The following is a 25,635-nucleotide window of genomic DNA, read 5'->3' on the forward strand; positions in this document are numbered from 1 at the left end:
GTTGAACAGCAACTTTTATACACAAATCTCGTCATCATTGACGTCTAATTCTACAAAACTCGTCAAGCAATATAATTGGTTAGGAAAGGTAACTTAAGTATAGGTGCTATATCTGTATATGATAATGGAGCATGCGGAGAGGATAACTCTCATCGGGTGGGCGTCTACACCCCTCCCTCTACATCACACGTGATAAACATCAGTACAAGTACGACGTCTCATTGGTTCTACGATCTATAGAACCCTAGATAACTTGGTCCATTGTGATTGGGCAGCTTACACCCCTAGACATGAATCTCCACTTTTAATTAGCAGCATGCAGAATGGACACCCAGGTGCCTGGTGTCCCAAGTTTCACCCTGCCTCCCTTCCATCAATCAGTATCTTGGGCTATGTGTCAATTAGTTGGCTGGGTATGGCCTCGAAACTGTACCCTCTTATCAGGAAAAGTTATGGCATCCTCGGGTTCTGGGTGACATCAGGCAGTGGTACCTCTTCGCGCCTGGCTGATCACATGTTAGTTCACCATGAATCTGCTTCAGTTTCCAGCTTTTTGTGTATTTGTTCTTCTTTAGCCTCGCCACCTGCCTGGGCCTCCCTTATCTTGACCTTCACGGGGCAGGCTGGTATGCTCTGAAGTTTGAGTCTTGTAAGCTGACGTTCTCCTCCCTTTCTCTGGATGACCTCGATTTCCTAGGCATGAGCCGCTCTTTGTTGAGTTTCGATTCCGCTCCTTCTCTTGACACTGGCTGGGTTATGAAACTTAGCCTGTTAGGCCTCTGGCAGCCTGGGTACATTTCTGCTTTACAAAATGGAGTCGCACTGTTATGATGTGCCTTGTTGAGGTAGATATATGGTTGGCGCTTGCCGCTCGACTCTTCTACTAAGCATTGCAAGCAGTATCATTTTCCTTAGCTTCTTGCGTTCCAAGCCTATTTACACACGTTTAACTGGTTGGTTGCTTCCATCTTGTCTCGTAGCAACGTTTCCTTTCGTTTTAACATTGTCTCTGCCCTGTGTCCATTACATCTATTTTCATAGCTACTCGCACTGGCGTGCAATCTTCGATAGCCGTTTTTGTTCACTCACAAGTCTGTCCAGGCCCTTGTGTCATTTCCGCTGACCTTCCATTAAGGCTGTTTGGGTCTCTTCATGGACCGTCTGTAGGTACTCTTCGTTTCGTCTCAGCGGCTGGTACGGCTGTCTGATAGGGTACCGTGCTGCCCAGGGTTGTCTGGTTATGGGCGCTTCTACTGGTACGGATCTTCTGATGCACACTGGGCAGAGTCCCAGTGCAGCTCTCTGTTGGTTCATTTGTTCCTCATACGTCACATACCTTGGCGAGTATGTTCCTGGTACTGCAAAATGAGGGGCTGAGGTGCAGGCCATGTCTGGGACCTCCTCTACAGCTTCTCAGGCCGGTCAGCGCTGCCACCCTTTTAGCTTAGGTCGGCTGCCGGGGTAATCTCCTCTTCGCCCCGGGTCAGCCAGTCTCCTTAACCTTTTCTTAGGCAGGTCAGCTCTTCCACCCTTTTGGCTTAGGTGGGGATGCAGCAATACTCGTCTTCTTCCCTCTGGGTCAGCTAGTCTACTTAACCTCTTCTTGGGCTTCTCAGGCGGTACTTCTCATTTTGATCGATAAAAATCGATCAAATGGTACAATTTGACAGATTTAGGCCAGTACCATGCGAACGATTTTTTTAGAATACCGAACATGTGTACCGCCCCCATGTCCGGTATTTTTGGGATTAGGGGTTGCAGGGGTGTCCCCTGCTTTCTCAAAATTGGAGGCAGGGGACCGAAAGAAAAAAAAAGAAAAAGGGACCCTGCAGCATCGGATCTGATCCACGTTAGAGGGACGGATCTGACCTGCAGGGTTCCAGGGGAAGCAGTGGTGAGCAAGCAAGTAAGTAGGGGAGAGGGCGGGGGATGGTGAAAGGTACATTTTGTGTTGTTTGGCTGAATTGCAAATCGATTTCCTGCGACAGTCAATTTCGCTGCAAATAATTACACTTCGGTCAACCCAGATCCTTCTCAGGCAGATCAGCTCTTCCTCCCGTTTGGCTTAGCTGGGCTGCAGGGGTACTCTCCTTCTACCTGCTGGGTGAACTAGTCTCCTTAGTTTCTTCTTAGACTTCTCAGGGAAGTCATATCTTCCACCCTTTTCGCTTAGGTGGGAATGCAGGGGTACTCTCCTTCTTCCCCTTGGATCAATCAGTTTCCTCGAGGCTCTTCAGGTAGCTTCTAGACAGGCAGTGCTCCAAGGTAGACCAGGCTCCTTCACCTAGGCAGCAACTCCTCCTTCGGGATTCAGCTCCTCTTCATGCAGCAGCTTCTGACGAGAAGAAGAGGGAAACTGTCACTGACTGAGACAAGTTCAGAATGAGCTGGCTCTGCTTTTATCGCCAGATTCCTCCTCATCCTGTTGGCTGCTGATTGGTGGAAAGACCTGCTTACAGGCTTGGCTGGCAGGGTGTTTCCACTCTGGTCTGCCTGTGTTTAGGCTCGCTTTCTCTTGGTCAGTTGGGCTTCTATTACTTCAATTGTAAATTCACTTTATTTTCTTTTTGTGTTCTTGTTTTATCCTGTTATTTGCTGCAGGTAAAAATCTACCCCTTCTGCCTGTTTTTCAGCACTATTAGTGCAGCGCTAATTGCGCCAGCACTAATAGCGCAAAGCAAACCCCATTGCTTCCAATGGTCTCAATGGAAATGGGGATTTACCTCTCCACCGCAACTCGGGATCCACTGCAAAGTGCGCCGAACCGAGTTGCAATAACACTAATAACGTTGGGTGGTATCACGGCGAAATAACCTCCCGGAGAGGGGGCAGCTCAATCCTTGTGAGTGCCCTTGGGACCTATATATACGTCTTAAAAAAGTGATTTGTTTTGCCACAAGGTGTGTGTATTGTGATGAATCTGGAGGTTTTGGCCATTCTTCCTTGGGGGAGCCATCGCCTTTGAGGTTAGGGAGGTGAGCCTGCTAAGCAAAACCCTCCCTAGGGGTTTGGGAAAGCGGGACTTCACTAGGAGTGACTCCCCAACAGGGGACAGGGACTTCCATACCAGTAAGGAACTCCCTACAACTGAGACATTTGGCCTCATTACAACTGTGCCCACGTGGTAACAACGGTGCCGGTAAGCCTACGGGCACCATTGTTACCGGACCGGCAAAGTACGACTCTGCGGGTGGGGGCCGTCCACCCCGCCAGGGTTAGACCTGGCGGGCAGAATGGCACACGCCCGCATAGTTTCACTGCAGCACCGGCACCGTTATTAACAGTGCCGGTGCTTCTGTAGTCCCCATTCCCATGGATTCCTATGGGAATGGGGACTTACAAAATTCCTGGCGCCTGACTTCCAGGCCACTGGGGTCGTAATACCCCAGTGTTACCGGGAAGTCAGGCACCAGTAATTATTTTCGGGTCTGGTGGCAACCCGCCGGTATCACCGGCAGGGTAACCGCCAGACCTGTAATGAGGCCCATTGTCTGCATATAAGGAAATACCAGAAGTGGATCTGATTGTCAGCTGTGGAACTCCAGAGAATGTAGGTAGTGCATCGCAACAGTTGGCTCAAGGCCACTCAATGGGCTTGATAGTTAAACACACCCCTTAGTTATCTGGTAACGAGAATAAAAGGAATTTCCCCCTTGAATGGAGGAGAAGTGATACGTAGAGGCAAGTGAACAAGAAACATTGCCAACGAGGCACAGGGCTGTGCGGATTTGGTGTGGCCGAGCAGAGCCAGCCCCAAAGGAAGGTGTGACCATGTGGAGGACGTGGTGGGCCTGGAGCCCAGGACGCAATGCTGAATCCAGCGAGCGAGAGAGGAACAAATCTCCCACTCGCACTATACGGAACCAAAGAGAGAGCAACATAGCTGCGACTGAAGAAACACTGCCGCTGTCCTCCAGGAAATGATGCCCAGGTGCTAGGGAGAATGCACTGTCATCGGATCGACCAAATCAAATCTGGTCTTGCATGTCGATTTTCCTTGGATATAGTAGCTGGGGTGATAGATTATGATTATAGAGGGGAAATCAAAGTTATCTTACACAATCATCACCCGACCCCTATGAGGTTAAAATGGGAGCTGCGATAGCTCAGGGTATTTTTTAACAAGCCTTAACTCCTATCCCTCAAGAGGTTGATGAGTAAGCGGAGATCCTCCCATGATCCTTTGAATTCTGAGAGGCTGATCTGCCTGTAACAACCCCCACCGACCCATATTATGAGGGTCTCACCCCTCTACCTGACTTAGCTTTCGCCCAAAGGAATGACTGTAAAGACTGGTAGGGGGTGTCTGTACTTCCGCTCTCTATATGGTAGAGGAGAGACACAGAGGACCCCATCCAAAATTCTCTATTTGGTAGCAATGGATGAGCAATCAAGACCTAGCTTCTCAGGAGGTGATGCAGGCTGGTTCTTAAGTACAGTGTAGTCCCCGAAACCCCACAAAGGAATGTCCACACACTGTATTACTGAAAACACAGTCTTTATATAATTAATATTCAAAGGTATGTACAGGATCACAATAACGCACTTTGTACTCGGAAGTCAACAATGATAAATATATACAATTCTAAAGTGGTACGACCAATGTTATCGAATCTCATTAAAGTGCATCAACTGTACGGTAAAAATGTCACACAGATCAATAATGAGGAAACCAGCAATAGAGATAGGCAGGAACGTAAGATGGTTGAAACGGTAGTCTTATTTCCTCCTATTAAGGTTTTACCCCCCCCAATGTACCTGGTGGAGTAGAGTTCTCCGAAGATGCGTCGACCAATCCTTCTTGAGTGGCTCCCTTTAAAGCAGGAGCCACGGATCGTCGAGAGGCGTCGAGGAACTCAGCGTTCAGTGTCGGGGAATCGATGGCCCTTCTTGAGTACCCTCCCTTTAAAGCAGGAGTTACGGGTCGTCGAACGTCCGACGGTGAACAGGTGGAACTACGGCAGGGAAGTGGCAGCTTCGTTCCTAGCGGTGCTCGTCGACGACAGAGCGTTGGCGTCCTGCAAGGAAGAGGCGTGCGGGGCACCTCGGTGACGATTGTTCGGGACCGCAAAGAGATGATGAAGAACTGTGGCCCAGCAAGGGCGTCGAGTCGTCGGCGTCTCTGTGGTCCTTAGGTGATGGGAAACCCATCAACGGATGCTCCTCGGCGCGTCAACGGTCGGGCCTTCTCCAGCGGGATAAAGCGGGCGACGATGCAGACGAGAGCGTCCGATGATCAAATGAAGTTCTTAGGCAAACGGGAGCACGGCGGCTCCGGTCGGCGACGGCGGTCGTCGACAGTGGCGGACAACAGTCTGGGTGCTTCTCTTTGAGATTCCGTGGCCGTCCCCGCCTCGGGTCGGCAGCCTGTCGAAGGTCTGTCTACCAGGGAGCTTTGGCAAAGATCAGCTGGTGCACGATGGTCCCTCGTAGCTCGGGAAGAGGGCGCCTTACCAGGTCCTCTCTGGGTCAGTCCTTGGAGACACAGCAGCTTTCAGATTGTGAAGGAGAGCAACAGCAATTCTTCTCGTCCAGCAGGGCTTCAAGGTCATGCTTCAGTTACTCCAGTTACTCGTCGTAGTGGACTTCAGCTTCTGAACACGATTCCTAGCAGTGAGAGATATACTGTTGATCTCCCATTCATTCCGCTGGGTCACACGCAAGCATCCAATCACGACTAAGGGCATTCAGGCAGGCAGCCAGCCAATCAAGCACACGAGGTATTCAGGCCATTCACTTCTCTCCAGACACTCACAACAAGTTATGTGTATTGGGACAAGTACCAAGCCATTCTACACTCCCAACTGCATTCATACCAGTTTCGGGCAGGGCTGTCTCAGTCATTGTGTCAACCCCCAGATACTAGACATCCACAACACAGAATGCATATTCGTCACACACTCTATTCACCTGGGTCCCACCCACAGGAGGTACCCACAACATACATCACCGGGAAGGCTCCAGCTAGTCTGGCCGGGCCTTCACAACAACACCATATATGGCACTTCCATCCAACAGCCAGTCAGGGGGAAGGGACAGAGTCAGGGCTTCCCAGGACTTTGGGAAAACAAGGTAATGGGTAATAGAAAGCAAGAGACCGCAGGAGCCATTTTGACTTCCATCCGGAATCAACGGATCCCAATGGCAGGGCCGGGGTATCCCAAAATGGAGGATACTCTGCGCACCTGTCAAGTTCAGCGTGGAGCTGCCACCAGCCCATACCCTGCTCTGCGGGCCACCCACAGGTGCCCAAAAACATACACTAGGGGCACAGGGTTGCACCCCCACCCATGGGTGCCATAAGGGTATCCCACGGGTCCGTTCACCAAACCAAAAGAGAGAGCTGCACCGCCAGGAGTCTCACATGGACTCCTGCATGGAAAACACGACAGAACACATGATAAAACCAGTAAAGGACAAGGATACGGAGGCCCTGTCCCTCCGATGCATTTCCAGCATCACAATGACCCCATCCTTATCAAAGCCTTTAGGACGGTCATGTCAGAAGAACAGGGTCATCACCAGGGGGACCCTTTCTTCTTCATCAAGAAAAGTTTATTTTACAGAGACGATACCAAATGGGATGGCCTTCTCAGAACCCAACTAGATGTCACTGGAGAACAGTGTTAGAGCTGGCCCGTTCCCAGGGGGTACGGAAGACTCTGAGTCAAGAGGTCCCTCGATTCTATTGGCCTGGAGTGTTCTTGGATGTAAAAAGGTATGTGGCTTCTTGTAACATATGTCATAAAATGGCAGCAACCCCAGTGCCCCGTGCACCATTATAACCACATCCCCTTATCGAAGTCCCCTTCTCCTAGATTGCAATGGATATTAGAGTTATAGAGTTATAGTGGATTAGGCTACTCTGTATCCCAAAGCGTTTCCACTAAGGAACAACACTAGCCAGCAGATCCTAAAACATTTGCTCCCCTTTCTTTCTCAAGTAGGATTCCCAAAAGAGATCCTCATGAATAAGGGAACCACCTTTATTTCTACAATCATGCAGGAGATGAAGGAAATCCTACAGATAAAAACATTAAGAACCTCAGTTTATCCCCCTTAAACCGATGTACTTGTGGAGAGATGTTATCAATCTCTCATGAGAATCCTCCATAAGTTAGTGGAAACCGATGGCCGTAATTGGGATGTCATGATTCCCTCAGCCCTTTTTGCCATTAGAAAAACACCCCAACCCTCCTTAGGAAAGCCCTCCACCTGCCCTTTGAACTTTTATAAGGAAGGGACCCAATAGATGTTTTAGACATGCTCAAGGAAACCTGAGAGGAAAGAGAAGAGGCTACATTGCCCATATCTCAGAAACTTAAGACCCACTTGGCTGCAGTCCGTGAAATTGTAAAAACCCATTTGGGTAGAGCCCAGGAACATCAAAAGGCTCTGTGTGGCAAACAAGCCATGACCCAGTGCTTTTCCATAGGGAACTGTGTCCTAGTTGTAATACCGACCTCGGAAAACAAAATGATATCTAAGTGGTATGGCCCCTATAAGGTCTAGGCAAATATAGGACCCCCTCAATTATGTAATTTCCTAACCCAACCGAAGACTCACATTTATCCTGTCAATCTGCTCACAGTGTGGAAAATGGACTCTTTTGAGAACTCCAGCGTTACCATGGCCGTTGTCTTAACTGACCAAGAACAAGAAGTTCAGTTAGTACCCAAAAACCTGACCCGGCAACAGCAGGAAGATCTTTGTGATCTACTAACTCAATTCCCAGAGGACTTCTCCACAGAACCCAGTCGGGTACTTAATGTTTTCCACTGTATCTATACCCCACCAGGACAAATGGTAAACCTAAAACCTTACTGCATCCCCGAAGCCCGAAGAAAGATCATAGAAGAAGAACTTACATCCATGCTGGAGACAGATAAAATTGAACCATCTGAGAGTCCTGGTCCTCCCCCATAGTCCTGGTATCGAAACCCGACAAAAGTTGGAGGTTCTGTATTGACGTTAGAAAACTCAATTCCATCTTGAATTTCAACAATTATACTATGCCAAGGATAGATGAGCTTATTGAGAAACTAGGATCCGCCAAATACATCTCCTACCCTTGACTTAACTAAAGGTGATTGGCAGGTTCCCCTGAATCCAGATGACTGAGAGAAAACTGCCTTCTCTAGTCCTCATGGTCTCTACTAATTTAAGGTCCTTCCCTTCAGGCTGCATAGGGCCCCTGCAACATTCCAGATGCTAATGGATAGAATACTAAGACCGCACTATGATTTTGCAGAGTCCTATTTAGATGACATCATAATACATAGTAACACCTGGCCCAAAATATGCACCATCTGTATGAAATCGCTTGTGCCTTAAGTGCCTTAAGGAAAGCTGCCCTACGTCAAGGTCAAGGCCGTACATTCAACTTACATTGTTAAGACCAAATGGGACCTTCAAGCCTTCCTATGGTTACCTAGATATTACAGACGATTCATTCCCCATTATTCCACCCTAGCCGTCCTCTCACAGATAAGTTAAAGAATGCACAGTCTCCAAAATGTATCTGGTAAGAGATAGATTCAACAGGCTAAAACAAAAACTGTGCCAGGAACCCGTACTAAAAATGCCCGATTTCAACAGGGAATTTATACTCCAAACCAATGCTTCTAAAGTGGGCTATCACTTTATGTGGAACCAGAGAGAAAGAGCAACATAGCGACCAGCAGAGAAACACTCCCGCTGTCCTCCAGAATAGGACGTCCAAGTGCTGGGGAAAATGCAGTGTCCCCGGTTCGAAGGCACCTCGCTGGAGCAGGACCTGCTACGGAGAAAGTATGCGGCACGCTCACAGTAGAGTGGCGCACAGAGACCAAACCCTGAGAAGGGGCGATGGAACGAAGAACTTGGATACCTACGAGGGGCAAACAGGTCTAGAGAGGGATACAGACATAAATGCTATGAGTGGCTGCGGGAGCTCTATAAACCTGAGTCTTGGAATCAGCCAAACAGCTCAAAGTCACACACCAAAACCAATGAAAGATATATTAGACGGGGATGCACATACCCCTATGAATCAATGAGAAACTCAGAACAAGAGAACCAAGGGAGCCAGGATGGCCCTATAAAACAAGGAAGGAATCATCCCAAAGGGAAATCAGAATCAAACAAGACTGGAATCTTGTGGGGAGACACCCATGTAGTTCATGGAGGAAGATTTAGGAAATATCCCTTCATCTACGACCACTAAGTGAATTGCCTTCTTCAGGAAACTTGAGAGTTTATTTTATACACCTGAGGAAAACTTTTTCTTTATTTGAAACTCTGACAAGATGGACATGAACTGATAATCAGGAGACCTGGCTCCTATTACATAATTGTGCAAACTAAAACTAGGAGAGATTCCTGGAAACACTGGGAGATGGCAGAGTAAAGAGCATTGAGGGCAACCTATATTGCCCTGCGTTCCCCTTTTATTATTTTGTGTAAGTGGTAGGGCCAGTTTAGAAGTTAACATTTGGACAGAGGAGAAGCTTTATTATTTTGACTAATATTGACAAGCAGCTTTAGTTTAGTTTATTAGGTAGGGAGCTTCCCTATTAGCAACCAGGTCAGTAAGGCGTTTTCTTTAATGAAAATAAAACTCCTGTAGTAAAAGTAGGTCTTCTGATCCAAGTCTTTCTTTTGGTAGGCACCAGTAATTATAACTATATATCTGTGTCTGTGTGTGTTTATATATAAATATATATAAAGTTGTGATACAAAAGCATCTTAATTACATAATTACATAAAGCTCCTATTACATAATTGTGCAAATTAAAACTAGGAGAGATTCCTGGAAACACTGGGAGATGGCAGAGTAAAGCGCATTGAGGGCAACCTATATTGCCCTGCGTTCCCCTTTTATTATTTTGTGTAAGTGGTAGGGCCAGTTTAGAAGTTAAAATTTGGACAGAGGAGAAGCTTTATTATTTTGACTAATATTGACAAGCAGCTTTAGTTTAGTTTATTAGGTAGGGAGCTTCCCTATTAGCAACCAGGTCAGTAAGGCGTTTTCTTTAATGGAAATAAAACTCCTGTAGTAAAAGTATGTCTTCTGATCCAAGTCTTTCTTTTGGTAGGCACCAGTAATTATAGCTATATATCTGTGTCTGTGTGTGTTTATATATAAATATATATAAAGTTGTGATACAAAAGCATCTTAATTACGCTAACAAAATCATTTGTTTGCAAGCTTTCATGATCTTGTGACCAACACCTCAGGCAGAGAGGAATGAGGCATTTGAAAAACATTACACTTAAGCATTCCCATCCAGTGTCCCTTATCTGGCCCTTTCTGTGTATTTGATTTGGTGGGAGGCATGCATTTGGGTCAGGGGTGTAGTGAACTAAAGAAAGGGAAAAATAAATCTCCCCAACCTGTTAGAGAGCTCTCAGGGAGGCAGGAAATGATGGGATAGTGTCAGTCATGGTAGGTGCATTTGTGGTTAAGGTCGGCATATGTCAGGCTGGATCTTTTGCAAGATCAGTGGTGGCACACTCATCCACATATCAGGCACTACCAATCTTTCTTCCCACATTTTCTGTACCATTGAGTGAACTATTTTTAACAGCATTTGCCACCCATTGTCCCTCCCTTATAAAAGTCTGTACCCGGTTCTGTATGGTTTGGTGCATGTCTTTGGCTCATCCCAATGAGCCCTGTCATAACATACTACATGGCCCATGTAGTTTGAAATTTGTAGCTTGTATGCAAATGAAACTGTTGTAGCCATTTTGCATCAAATATGGTACAGTTTCTTGCCTTCTGTGTCAGAAGCAACTTCTTACCTTCAGGCTGGTATTTCACAACTCTTCTTTGCAGTGGCAACGACCAAGGAATGTGGAGTGGATTGGGCCTTGACATTAGTTGGAACAGCAGTTGAGAATTTGTACTATCTTTCTATGCACACATTACTGAAAGGTGGGGTCTGGAGAGTGAGGTGGATTTGCCGCTTGAGTGATTTTAACAGGGGAATACAATGCCATATATGTTGTGGTCCCTCGAGTTATCTACTAAACGTATTTTTCCTCTTCCTGGACTTGAGTCACTGTTGCATATTTTCCTGCTTAAAATGATTTGTAGGTACCTTGGTTATCTCTCTGGGGAATTAGAGTAAGGAGTTTCTGTATCAGGAGTCTTTTGGGTACTCTATAGGCTTCACCCATTCCTCCTGCTGGTTTTCTTCTCCCTCAGTGTCCTCTGCATGATCATCAGGGTGTATAAAGGCTAACCATGCGTGCTTAGGTAAAGGCATTTCTTTGAATTATAGTCTTTTCTGTCTTTTATGGTCCTGTTTTCTAACCAGCAGAAAAGTATTAATCCTGTCCATGATATCCTGAAGGTAGTACCTAATGATGGGGGTTCTGGGTTTAGGGTGTGGAGATAAGGGTCCCTTATTTTCCACTTCTTTCCCTTCCTATACTACCGAGTGCTTTGCTTCCACATAAAGGTATTTTTCTCAGAAGTATGTGAAATAAGCAGTCTTGGAATGCGAAGGAGTGCTGTAGAGTAATGTTTTTGGTTTGTGTGTTTGAAGGCTGAGGATGTCGGCTGGAATTCTCTCCTCATGGGGGCTCCAGAAATGTAGAAATTACCTCTGCCGGGTTCGAAGTGACTTGGACGCCATGTGCATGACCATGCTTCACTGTTATGTGAGTTTTCTTCCCCCCCATTTGTCAGTAACCAACCATGTGTTCTTAAGTATCAGACGATTGCGTGTACACCTTTTCAATGGTCTTGGCGCCTATTTCAAGGTGTGTGGAGCACTCAGTGATCTGTGCCTAATTGGCACCATAAGGCCTTCATCTATTCTGCACAATCTTTGGGCGTCAACTTTGAGAACTTGATGCCATGTTTGTAGGATGTTCCTTCTCCACCGTGAGTTTGGTCTTCCACTGTAGGCCTTGAAACCTTGGTGTGTTTTCGGAGCGAAGACTCATGGTCACAATGGGTGGTCTCCCAAGGCTGTTTTTTTAACACTGCAGAGCTGGGTACCAGCTGCAAGTGATGCCTAAAGGGTCCATCATGTGGTGCCCCTTCGAGGTCTGAAATGTTTCCCTCCTCGGGTTATCAATTTCAACCACCTCATCGATGCATTGAGTCTGTAGTTGGTCTGAGGGCTGCATCTACATAGTGTCGACCGATCTGGTCATTTGTCCTGCGTCTTTTAACATTTAGATACCATACTTATCCTAAGGCTTTACCCTCAGTGTTCCAAACATTTACACATTATCTTCTGTCACTGATCAAAGGAAGGCTGATCAACTGAGTGTTTTATGCCCTAGACCCTTTTCACATCTATCAAATATTGGCAAATCCTGCCCAGCTGTACCGTTGCCATGATTATTGAGGCAAGTATGTGTCTCCTTGTGAAAGAAAATATTTATGTTTTCTATATTTTGTCATTCTACAAGTTTAAAGCTGGTATGCTCACATAAGCTGTTTCTGCTGTCCTAAAGGAAATTAAGGTGCATTACTGCCAATTTAAATTCCTGATAATAGAATTTACAGGAGAGTACTCATTTTCATAAAGCCATGGTGGTCAGTATTATGCTTCCCTTTCTCTACTACTCATTTAGAGAAGCAACTTAAAAGTTCGCAAATGAACCACATATTGTAGAAAGCCTAGGACTTTTCTATAGTTTCCCACAATATTGTAACAGTTTGTCAAACCTCACAACATAAACCGTTTGATCATCTTATAGAATCGTATGACCACACATTCTGTCTCTAGAACCTCATGTTTGTTGTGAAACATAAGAAATATCCCAACAACAATAATATCTGACTTCAACAATTCTGAATAACCACGATCTAAAATTCACTCCAAATCCCAATTTCTCGAGGACTAAGAACAAGAAATCCCATTCCACCCGATCGAAAGCCTTCTCCGCGTCCAATGAAAAAACGGCTGCATCTTCTGACTCGTCCGTCGCCTTATTAATTGTATGGAATAAACGCCTGATGTTGCTGGATGTTTTTCTCCCTTTCACAAAACCCGACTGATTTTCATTGATCAACTTCGGCAGAAGATCCTCCAATCTAGAGGCCAAGATCTTTGCCAAAATGTTGTTGTCCGTGTTAATGAGACTAATTGGTCGATAACTCCCAGGAAGCATCTCATCCTTTCCCTTCTTCGGAAAGACAGATATCATGGCGTGTCTAGTCGAAGTCTGCAGTAGGCCATTAGCCAAAGAGGATACATACATGTCCCTAAGTAGATTCAGGGCTGAATCTGGCAATATCTTGTAGAACTCTGGCCCAGGTGACTTCCCAACATTTAATTTGCTAATAGCCTTCTTAATCTCATCCAATGTCAGATCCTCCTCTAGTGTCTGAGAGTCAAAATCAGAAACTCTGGCAAGGTTCGCCCGCTCAAGAAAGTCCACACTCCCGAGTGGTTCATCAATTTCACGCTTATATAAATGCATGTAATAATCCCGAAAAACACTGTTAATTTCATTTGGCATAAATGTGATCCGGCCATCCTTATCTTGAATAGATGCAATTGACCGTTCAGATTCCCTCATCTTCAACCTATATGCTAACCATCTGTCACACTTCTCACCTTTCTCAAAGTACTCACATTTCAGGTTATGGTATTTCTTTTCCATTCTTTTAGATCGTGGATCAGGCTCTTATATTCGGAACCGACAGCAGATGTTAACACCAATGGGATTCGCTCTGTCCTTTTAGTCTGGAAAGGGGGACGAGACAGGGATGCCCCCTTTCGCCTTTGTTGTTTGTTCTGGCGATTGAACCTTTGGCGGCTGTTATTAGAAATGAACTGGATATAGACGGTGTCTCGTGTTAGGGTTTACAACAGAAAGTATGGTTGTTTGCAGATGACATACTTTTGGTCCTGCAGGACTTGCATCTATCTTTACCAACATTAATGGATGTCTTAACTTCATTCCAGGAGATTTCTGGTTATAGAGTAAATTGGAGCAAATCGGAAGTGATGCCGCTGGTTCCTGGGTGTAGCAAAAAATATGTCACTGATCTGGGTTTTCGTTGGTGTCCGGATAAGATGTTGTATTTGGGGATTTGGATCACTCCGAAGATTAGTGACTTGGTAAGAGTGAACATGAATGTGCTTACTGGGGCTTTTAAAAATGATTTGGAACGATGGGAATTACTCTCTCTCTCGCTTTGGGGGAAGGTTAATGCTTTAAAGATGGTGTCCGCCCCTAAAATCGACTATATTTTGGGTATGATCCCATTGAATATTGAGGCTTCTTATTGGAAAGAATTAGACAGGCTTACACAAGGATTCTTATGGGACAGGTAACCGCCAAGATTGAGTTTGTGGAAGCTACAGTTACCATTGGAGAAAGGCGGGTTAGGAGTACCAAATTTCAGGGCCTATCATCTAGCCTTTAATTGTGCTTTTATGGTTAATTTCATGGAGACAAATCCTAGTGTGTGGGCTGTGGCCGAGGCGAGTGCTAATGGTCCTTTATCACCTAGGGCATTGTTGACCACAGTATCGAAAGGTGTGAAAGATATATTGACTACATCATTGAGAAATTCCTGGAAGAATCTGAATGTTTTGTTAGGTGTGGATGCATGCAGAGATCCGAATGCGTCATTACGGATGAATCCCTCTATCAAACTGAATGGCAAAACGTTATTTTGGCCTGAATGGTTTTTAGGTGGTGTCAAATGGGTTGGTGACCTCTTCACTGTGGGTGAATGGAAGAGCGCTAGAGATTTACAAAGAGAATTTCGCATTGAAGGTTTCAAGTTTTCAGACTACAGGAAACTGAAGTTGGTTGTTGGTGTGTTTGATTTTCAAAATAGTCTGAACCTGGAATTTCTTACGAGGAAATCTTTGGAGAATGAGGGCAGCTTAGCGAGCCGGGTATACATGCAGATTCTGCTTGAATATAAAGGCAATGATTTGCGAAGAATTGAATGGAGTAGGAAAATTGGCACGGACATTACTGTGGAAATTTGGACACGGATGTGTGAGAATGTCAAACTGTGTTCCTTGGGTTTGACTGAACGGACAAGACAAATTAAGATCCTGAATAGGGTCTATTGGACCCCGGAAAAATTATGGAGGAGAGGTTTGAGGGATGGTCCGGAATGCTGGGCATGTGTTCAGGAGAATGGTACGATGGAGCATATGTTGTGGGATTGTGTGAAGATTCGAGGGTTCTGGAACGATGTCGGTGTAATTTGTGAAGAAATCCTGGATGTGACAATTGATTTTAATTTCGAGACAATAATTCTGGGGAATGATTTTAACTTGGATGATCTCTCTCAATGCCAAAAAAAATGGTTATTTAGAGGAGCTGCAGTGGGTAAGAAAATTATCCTTAGAAATTGGAAATCTGTTGCTGCATTGGAGAAAGAATTGTGGCTAAGTGAAATGCGAGATTTGGCAGCTATGGAGGAACGTATACATAGGAAACAGGGTAAGAATGGTTTGTTTGCAAACATATGGGGGACATTTTTTGAACTGTGTTGAATTTGATTTTATAGGTAATGAGATGTGAACTGCGGGTTAGGGTGGGTTTTGTTTCTAAAAATACTCTTGTTTTTGATGTTTCTGTGAATTTGTATGTCATTTTTTTTGTAAATATGTTATTGCCTTTTCTTCTTTTTCTAAATAAAGTTTTTTAAAAAAAACAATTCTGAATAACCAATACAAACTCCTGTAACCTAACCTCAACTAGGTTTGTTCCCATGCTTCAAACGCAACTCCTTACTAGCCTTAAATTATTTTGTGTCAAACAGAAAGTATCATAACAAACTGGGTGAGACAGGCATGCCATACATCTTAAACTGTGCATAGAATGATATACACTCAAAATACATTTTAGCCTCCTTTGGTTGGAGATTCAATTTTTAAGGAATCCCAATTATTAAGGAATTCTTTTTAAGGCTACTGATGAGTTAGCTTTAGTGATAGTAGGTAAGATTTGAACAAGCATAATACATTTGTGCCGTGCCTTAGAGTGTTGAATACCCATGATATGATGTGATGTGATGTGATGTGATATGATACGATATTTATAACACACTTAATACCCAGAGGTTTCTAAGTGCGGACCCAGGATCAAACCTGTGTTGCTTCATGTCATCTTGCTTCCAAGGCGAGCCTGTTGCCCCTGAGCTATCCTCCCGAGACTAGACAATGCAGGGGAGTACTAATTCTACTAAAGGCACACAGGTGAGTTTTATCCGCAGGAGTTCCCACAAGGAGGAGGAGAAGGGGTTTGGTTCAAAAGGTGTAGGAGTCTGGAGTGAGTAGAGGTGCAGGGGGAGAGCAGGAGCTGAGAGGAAGAGGCTGCAGGACAGGGGGTTGGAGGTGTGGTTGAGGGCTTTGCTAAGGAGGTGACTTGGAAGAGAGCAGAGAAGATGATTTGGAAAGAAGGAGGAGGTGGTATGAAACAGCACAATAAGGATGAGGTGTGAACAAAGGAGGAGAGTTGATGAAATATCTGAAGGAGGTGGAGGGACATCTAAAGGAGAATGTGTTAAAATGGCAAGAAGGGCACCAGGAGGAAGAGGAGGACAGATATCAAGAGGAGATAGTGAGAACTCAAGAAGTAGTGTTGAGGAGGTGAGACAGAAGGAGAGACATCGGGAGGCAGAGGAGGGGGTGAAAGGAGAGTAGGTGGTAGGACATCTAGAGGAGACCATTGTGAGGCAGAAATGAACACCAGGTGGTGGAGGAGGTAAACGGTCAGAAGGTGTTGGTTGTGAGCTGAGACGAGACGGTTGTGAAACATCCCAAGCAGGGGGGTGGAAAGAAGAAAGAAAGCGTAGACAGCAGAGAGGTGTCATCGGGAAGGAGAGCTGATGGAATAGGTGTTGGTAGAGCAATTGAGAGAAGGAGAGTAGCCTGTGAGTCAGATAGGGAAGGTACCCTAGATACTCTACATGTCTGGTAGACAGGAAGCGGTATGAGCATGTGGAGAGGTGAAAGGAGGTGACAGGATCTCAGTGTAAGGAAGAACCTAGTGAAGGACATAAGGGAACATAGGAGGGTCTTTAAGGAATCAGATTGTTGCAGGGAAATACGAAGAATAGCTAGATAGGGAAGTTCTGTGCCAAACATGCCCATAGGCTAGTAGACCCTTCCTGCAACCCAATCAACTAGCCAAAGACCAGTGGGAGATCTTAACCTTTTTGATCTCTAGCCTCATTCCTGTAGCTGCTGAGATATGGACATTAGCTGTGAGTGACTGTAGGAATAGGGTTCTACTTGGAATCTGAAGAAGAAAATATTGTACACTGGGCATTTGCTAAGAAGTGCAAGGGACACATACACCCCAGACTGGGAGTGACTGAAACCCCGAAGGATGCTGGTAGGGTCCTCGGTTGAAACCTAAGAACATTCTTTTGCCTTTTATTTTTGGTTGCCTCTTAATTAAACGAACTGTCATTTCGCCTGAAGTACTGGAACATTAAGGAACAGCTTTCCTGTTAGTTTGTTACTCCTCGATATCTAGTGAAGAAACCCTAGGAGAAGCGATGACCAAAGAAAGAGCTATGCTAACTACTTTTTACATTACCCTTCCTCTCCTCTTGTATTTTGTCGCCCCAATCTTTGTAATGACCCCCAAATTGTCACTAAACCCATAGAAAGTGGGCTGATTTGTGATAAAGGTTTTCTTTTTGACAATGCCCAACTCTTGAAGTGGTCAAACCGCCAACCAGGTGTGAGTCATCAAGCACTGCATCGCTTGAGACATGAAAATCATATTGTCGAAATCGATGGTAATGTTAATCCCTCACTTACTGAGGCCTGCTGCTACAGTTGTCTTCAGTTTGGAAAAACACCAAGGAGCGGACGATAGGCAGAAGGGAAAACTCGTGAATTCTCAAAATTTTTGTCCTCCACCGAAACTGTAGAAGCCACTTGTGTGAGTGGAAAATCAGTATACTTACGTACACATCCTTTTGATGAAGTCACTCCCCTGCAAGGTATCTCTGAATATACACATGCCCTCTATCTTGAGGTGTTGGTAGACCACCCTCCTGTTGGCTTCTTGAATGCCAATCACCATGCAAACCTTCCCCTTCATGTGTATAAGGAAAAAGATTCCCTAAGAAACCCCTGGGGTGCAGCAGCCAAGGACTGTGGCTCCCTTCTGTACAAGGTCTACTACTTCCATGTCCATTTACTCAATTTCCTCAGAACTGCAGTGGACTGTATTTAACCCTTTGGGGGGTTGCCAATACCCAGGCACTGTCCCATATTAGACTGTATTTTTCAACAACCCACAGTGTGATGTTCTGTTTCACAAATCTCCCTTTGTGTAATGGTTGTTGCATTGATGTCTACAGCCTCTGTGGCCCCTAACATGGGGGGAAAAAGGAGTCTTCCTGGTGGTTTTCCCAATGACAGGAAGTGCCTCTACCACTCTACCACTCTTTGGTCTGAAGATCGACTCCTGCCACATTTCCTCCTCCCAAAATTCTTAGATGAGAACATAAAGATTGTGCCTTATCCAAGACTGCGCAAGTGCTGACAAACTCATCTCTTCAACAAGTGGGTCCCATTTACCAGTGGACCAGCTTTGGAGGATGCCAGTTTTCTCAATTTGGTATAAAGTTTCAAAAGAATGCTCACTTTTCATTCATTCTACATGGCATAGTTTGATTACCAGAAATGAGTACTATTCTCAACAAACAACCAGCTATCATTTTTCAATTCTCTGCCTCTCCACCCCCCTGTGCTCTTGGACCTTTCATATAGGTGCATTATCTAACCAGTGAACCTGCCAGAGGTTTGTCTTGGCAAAACTGCCAGCACCTATCTATACCGTTTTCATGGTCCTTATGTAGACATACAAGCTGTCATCTGAGGGAGAGTTCATTTCTAGAGTCACCTCAGGCACACCGCCTTAAGCTTGGTCCACACCTCCACACCTCCCTATCGAAAGCTTTGTGTAACCTAAGACTGATATACTCCACCACCCACTTGACCTAACCTGGTGGATGACACCCAGGTCGAACATGTCTTCTGAAGTTGCAACTCCATTCATCTGCTCTTGTGATTGTGCCAAACCCTATCAGACTCTGGATTCTTGCCTCTTTCAGCAAAGGCTGTGAGTGTAGGGAGGATTGTCACCTGCCACAATTAAGGAACCTTCCCCTTCCATAGTTACTTACGGCATACAGTAAGAGGAGGGCACTGTTGCCTTCACAATAAAAGCAGGTAGGATCCTTTGACCGGCAATTTAGTTTTCCACAATTGCAACATCTCTGGGTCAACAAAAAGTCTCTGAGGCCCTCAAAGGTTTCTGATGTCAACATAAGCCTCTGGAAATTCAACCCAATGCCTCTAGATTTCAAAATCCACAATTTAGGGGGTCACTTTCCCCGATATATATTCTCGCTCTTTTATCAATCACAGTCCTAGAGTTGTAAGTGTCCCCATGGTTCTTCCTTCACTCTTGGTTCCGTCAGTTTGAATCCTCTGCTTCTCGTCCTGAATTACCAGAAAATCTTCTTGTGGTGTTATCTCATTTCCATCTCTCGAACCTGCGTACTAAGTGGGGATTATGCCAAAGTTAGTGATGGATGGCACAAGGATAAGTCCCAGGGCTTCCACTAGGGAACTGGCCATCACAGCTTTCGAACCAGCTGGGCAGAGGTGAAGTAAAAAACCAAGGTGCTGTGGCCAGAAGTCCTTCTCTCAGGATCCTGTCTCTGTTGCCTAATGCCTTATACCCGGCTACCTCCTTGACAAATTTCAAGGGTCTTGTACCATGGTGAACATCTCTTCCCCTTCCTGTTCTCATCTTGCCACTATCTTTCTCCTTCACCCCCTTCTGTGCCTTCTCAGTGCCTGGCCACATGCTCGTATCTCCACTTTCCTTAATTCTCCCCTTTCTGGCTTTTAGTATGCTGGTTCCACTTTCTTAACTCCTCCAACATACCCTCGACTGGTTGTCACCTCTGTCTTCACCAACTCTGTATCTGTCTTACATTTAGCCTCTCTTGACTATCTTCCTCAACTGACTCCTTGATATTCTCCACCCATCTTACAGTATTTCTCTTACCTCGTCCTAGAGACTTCTTCAGACATCTCCCCACTACACACCTCCTCTACCCTGCTTGATATTGCCCCCTGTCTGCTTTGTTCATTTACTTCCTTTCTCCTTTTTCTTTACTTGTGTGACAACCACTCTGCACTCATTCTCACCCCCTCCTCTCTGGGCATATTTCATCTCCTCTCTAACCTTCCACCACCAATTCTCCTGAAGGTCTGCCTCCCTGAAAAATGCTTACACTCATCTAACAACAATCGCAGGTGTTATCGTGGTTTGGCCCCACGCCCATGGACCACTTGTTCTTAATTGTTCCCTGGTGTGTACCAAGCTAATCTCTCAAATCTAGTTTCTGCTGCTCGTTTCACTCCACCACTACATTTGGTGGGCTGTGGCTCAAAGCATAATCTAGGCTGGCCCCCATTTTTATTGCCCATTCTTCATCTAACTGGAATAGGACGGCCCTCTCAAAGCTCCACTTTTGATATCTGTGCTTAGCAGCACTACGCTGTAACTGACAACTACTAGAATGAAGATGTTCTGGTGTGCTGTGGCATGCATCCATGGTAGTACTGTGGGAAGTGGAGTTTCTTGTAAGCACCAATTATATCCTGGACTCAAGTGTTCTCCTTATATTAACTCCTTGGTTTGCCTTTTCAAGAAGCAATTAACATTTTGGTGTTACATGAGGGCTAATGGCCTACTTTACATTATGGTTCTCCTTACAGGGGCTAACTCCATCTGATGAACTAATGTCACAACTCCCCTGCTAGACAGTTGGGCATGGTTGAGTTCACATGGTCATAATGGTCCCAGGCCCTAAAGCACATAGAAGCTCTCACGGCTTCAGATGCTATGCCTATGCCGACGACACCCAGATTTTGGTGCGGTTAGATCTTGAACAATCTGAGGTGGCATTGAGGCTGTGTGAGTGTCTGTCGTCCATGAAAGGCTGGATGGATGGCAACTGGCTTAAACGGAATGGGGACAAGACAGAGGTGATGGTGGTGGGTTTCCTTCAAGGACTTCTCTGTGGACATCTTCGTTCTGGCCACCAGCTCTGGGGGGTTCTTCCCTTCCCGGTTGCGTCTGCCAAGACCGTAGGAGTCGTATTGTCATCCATGCTATCGATAGCAGGCCAAGTTAGCACTGCCTGTAAGACGGGCTTCTATCTGCTAAAGCTTCTTCTCAGGATTATGCCGTTCTTACCAGAGGCCTTACGTCCTCAGGTAGTGGCTTCTCTAGTATCCAGCTGCATTGATTATTGCAAAGCTCTTTACCTTGCTCAACCTAAGGGGTTGATTCAGCGGCTCCAGCACCTGCAGAACATGGCAGCCAGGGTAGACACAGGATCGCCATATGGTACCCATATTAGATCAGTGATACGTGATTTACACTGGCTCCCAGTGCAAACAGGATTACACTTAAGGCCTTATGCATAGCACACCGGGCGTACCATGGGCTGGGCGCTGAATTCTTGCAGGACAAATTTAGGTCCATACGCTCGTCAACGGCCAACTTGATCATTATTCAGAAATTTCTGAGAGCTTGTTTAGGTGGCCGTGCATCATCGGTGGCAGCGGCCATTCTGTGGAATGAGTTAACCACAGCAATGCGAAATTTAACAAATCATCTGTAATTCTGATGAACTTTGAATACTCTCCTCTTTTAGGAAAGCTGCTGATTGTTTCGGTTTAGTGCCCTAGCACAAAGGTGCCCTTTTGGTGGATGTGCGCTTTATAAATAGTGTTAACATGACATAACATAGTGGAGGCTGGCATATGGTCACCCCACCCTCTACCCTAGGAGCGAGGCAGGGAACTTCATCAGACTTGTCTCTTTCAGGCCTCGACAGAAGATGTTTCAGAAAGGGTAAGTGTGTGCACTTTTGCTATTCGATATTTTAACTCTGATGCAGTGCTCCAGGAAACGCAAACGTTTATTAAATCTGTTTTATAGATGAGTATAAATGGGTAAATGCTATGATTTCTGTTCTTTTAGAAAGAATTAGAAAAAGAGAGACAGCAGCATGAAGCAATGCTTTGCACCACACGTGAAGAAGAAAAGTTTAAAGTGGATAAAATAGCTCGTGATTTGGAGTTAAAGTGGACAGAAAATCTAAGGTAAGTTTTGTTTTTAGTAAATTTGCACTCTCCTTTTTTAAACTTGCTTTAAGTGTTCACATGTTGTGACATGTACATACCATTGCTTGGTACACATTTATATTTAGGACTTCACCCAATGATAACACAAACCCACTACCCACTGCACAGCGCAGCATATTTTGAATGTTTTCTCAGCATTCTTATCCAGTGATCAGAAGAGATTCATTTACATTTGGTTCTGTGCCAAATCCGTTGTTGTTAGATCAAGTTTGTATTTCCCACCCACTTTTACTTTCATGTCCAATTTCCCGCTTTCCGACATGCCGTCTTTAGCCCCCTTAAACGACACCCACACTGATGATTCCCCTCATTGATAGTGGAAGTGAGGCCAAGATCTCCTTGCCAGTCCAGCCATTACTGCATGTGTGAGGAAATGCACGGCCCTCAGTTTCCATTATTCATGAAAGCCAATAAAAGATAACAGCTTCCTGCTTCCCATCTTTGTAGGGGTTGTCTAGTCTTCTGCAGCCCAATCACTTCTCCCATTAGATGCTAGTGTACATTTACATTGACAATTACTGACACTGGTTATATTAGTGTATTAGAGGTGTACCTTACTACATCTGCCACCTACCGTGTTTAGGATGCCTGCAACAGTGCCCAAAGTCTCGGGTAGGTTTTCATGTCTGCCCCATTTCTGCCATAGCACATTGTGTAATGATGGTATGGTATTGTTTATTTGTAAAGCGCCTATACACAACGCAAGTGTTTCAAAGCGCTCAAGGAGGGAGGGAACAAGGGAAAAAACAACAGTCATTCAGAGCCCTTGAATTTCTGAATGAAGCAAGTCTGCACGGGCAGAGTGGGTGCATCGAACAAGTGAATATAATACAATTAACGGTGTAGATAACAGCAAATAGGTCTGGAAACGATTTTGCAGTTTTAACAAGTGCATTGAGGCGCCACCATGCTAGGTGGGGAGTCAAGGGAAAAACAGATAGACGATCTGCAAGGCATGATGCATTTAGATCGTGCAAGTGTGCAGACAGGTGCAGGAGAGGGCAGGGGGGGACAAGTGCAGGGGGTAGGTGTGGTGGGGGAGGGGACCACGTGCATCCAGTCAGTCAGAAGCTGAGGTAAGTGCTGAGAGATGCCACTCTCATAGCTCATTGACCAAGTGCAGTAACAATGAGGGAAGTGTAAGGCCCGGAGGCAAGTGCGAGAGGACTGGCAAGGGTGCCAGGGACCAGTGAGACTCTGAGGTACACCAGGCGGTTAGTCAGAAGGCTGCACGGAAAAGGAGGGAGAGAGGGATAGAGTGGGGAGGAAGGTAAGCAGGGTAGAGGGAGGGAGAGAGAAGGAAGAGGAGAAGAGGAATGTCTTAAAGAGTTTCCAGAACTTAAGGAGATCAGACTCAAGTCGAAGTGCAGCAGGGAAGCTATTCCAGAGGGAGGCCCCGGCAGAGGATAAAGATCTCCCTCCAAATCTCTGCTTGAAGAACTGGCTCACTCGCAGAAGGTTGGAGGTAGATGAGCAGAGGGCTTTGGAAGGACAGGACTTAGGTAGGCATTGTTTCAGATAAGTAGGTCCCAGGCCCCTGAAAGCCTTGTGGACAATGCAGAGGGTCTTGAACTTGATCCTTGCAGCCACGGGGAGCCAGTGGAGAGATTTCAGCTCCAGAGAGATGCGTTCCCTATGCTTGAGGCCAAGAATAAGTCTTGCAGTTCTGTTCTGGATGAGTTGCAGAGGGCGCAGAGCAGAGGCAGAGAGATTGAGAAAGAGGCTTTTGCAGTAGTCCAGCCTTGAGAGAACCAGGGCTCTGGAGACAGTGAGCTGCTGGGGAAATGTGAGAAAAGGAAGAGTACCTCTGAGGAGGTGTAGCTGGTAGTTGGACTTTTTAGAGATGTCCGAAATTTGAGTCGCGAAGGAGAGAGTGGAGTCAAAGATGACCCCAACGTTTTTTGCCTCGCATGTGGGTGCGGGCGCAGGGCCAATGGAGGCCAGCCAGAGTGAGAGTGGGAAAGCAGGAGCAGGAGTCCCAATGTGAACGATCTGTTTTCTTGGCGTTGAGGCAGAGGTCATTTGCAGCACGCCATGACTGAATTGTGGACAGACGGTCAGAAATGAGTGAGGTAGAGGAGGTGGCTGAGGGTTGCCTGAAGGAGAGTTGCGTGTCATCTGCATAACAATGGAAGTTAGAGATGAAAGTGGCACTCACACGTGCAAGGGCAGCTATGTAGACATTAAAGAACCAGGGGATAGGTTAGAACCCTGGGGAACGCCACAGGTTGAAAGAGTGATAGTAGAGAGAAAGGACCCAAGTTCCACCTGGGATGGCGGTCGGAAAGGAAGGAGGTTAACCACGCCAGAGCCTGACTTGTGATTCCCAGGGTGTCATGTAGACATGCGATTAGGATGTTGTGGTTTACCATGTCAAAGGCAGAGGAAAGGTCAAGAAGAATGAGGACAGAGGGAGTGTTAGTGTCAAGATTTGAGAGCAGGTCTTCACAGGTGTTCAGAAGAGCAGTTTCCATGCCTCTAAAGCCAGACTGATGGTTGTGGAGGCAACCAGCAGTTTCAGTATGGAGGGTGAGCAGAAAGATAGCCAGCTTCTCCAGGAGTTTGCCCAGGAAAGGGTTCATTGAGATAGGGCGGTTGTTTGCCGGAATGGAGGGGTCAGCAGAGGGTTTCTTAAGGTGCACAAGGGAGTGCTTAAGAGAAGTTGGGAAAACTCTGCAATCTATTTTGCCACTGGAGATCAACCAAGGCTGCAGTGAGTTAGTCAATGTTGTCCTTAATGGTTTTGGAGGGAGGGGCAGGGGCCCACCTGTTTGGTTGAAGCCCTCATAGACCAGACATGTCTGGCAACCTCATGAAGTGTGACGGGAGTGAGATAAGAGAGGAGAAGTGATGGAGGGGCCAAGAGAGGCTCCAGAGGTGTTGGTGAATGAGGTGGTGTGGAGGTGAGAGAGGAAAGGATGTCTTGGGTTTTTGCGGTGAAGTGTACAGACGGGGCCGAGCAAAGGTCCTGGGTGGGTGTAACAGAAGAGCAGGCTGCTGCAGGATTGGCCGGTTTCTTGCAGACTTTGAAAACTTTGGCCGTGTTGTTTGATGTTGCAGAGATGCAGGCTTGAATTAAAGACTCTTTTCTTGGTGTGGATGCAGAGTTGATATTACTTTTGAAGGAGGCGGCAGGCCAGTTTGTCAGAGGGTCCGCCTGACGAATTCCATTTCCGCTCAGCTGCCCTACGCGTACATTTAAGGGCAGCCAGAACGGAGTCGTACCAAGAGTTGCACTTTTTGGAAGGCTTCAGTCGGACCCTCATGACAGGGGCAAGAGTATCAAGGGTGTTAGAGATGGAGAGATTGAAGTTAGCGAGGGCTATGTCAGTATGGGAGTCAGCCGCAGGAGAAGGAGGCAGAGAGTAGGTGAGGCAAAGGCAGCCTCAGTCACTCTTTTCATGGGTCTGGTGACTTTGAGACCGAGTGGCCACGCTGGGTGTGCCGAAGCAAGAGGAGA

The 25,635-nt window shown here is 45.9% G+C and overlaps 1 protein-coding gene across 4 annotated transcripts in view; it reads left to right on the forward strand.

Annotated features, from left to right (window-relative positions):
• Positions 1-25,635, forward strand: part of FAM184A (family with sequence similarity 184 member A) — an 833,199-nt gene that overhangs the window by 529,184 nt on the left and 278,380 nt on the right. For all 4 annotated transcript variants that reach the window (XM_069606609.1, XM_069606608.1, XM_069606610.1 and 1 more), the window contains exon 8: positions 22,012-22,133. In XM_069606609.1, the coding sequence (XP_069462710.1) occupies positions 22,012-22,133 (122 nt within the window). The remainder of the gene's footprint in view (positions 1-22,011; positions 22,134-25,635) is intronic.

This window comes from Ambystoma mexicanum, chromosome 4p (genome assembly GCF_040938575.1).
Source record: "Ambystoma mexicanum isolate Mex_15411 chromosome 4p, UKY_AmexF1_1, whole genome shotgun sequence".
NCBI classification, from domain to species: Eukaryota; Metazoa; Chordata; class Amphibia; order Caudata; family Ambystomatidae; genus Ambystoma; species Ambystoma mexicanum.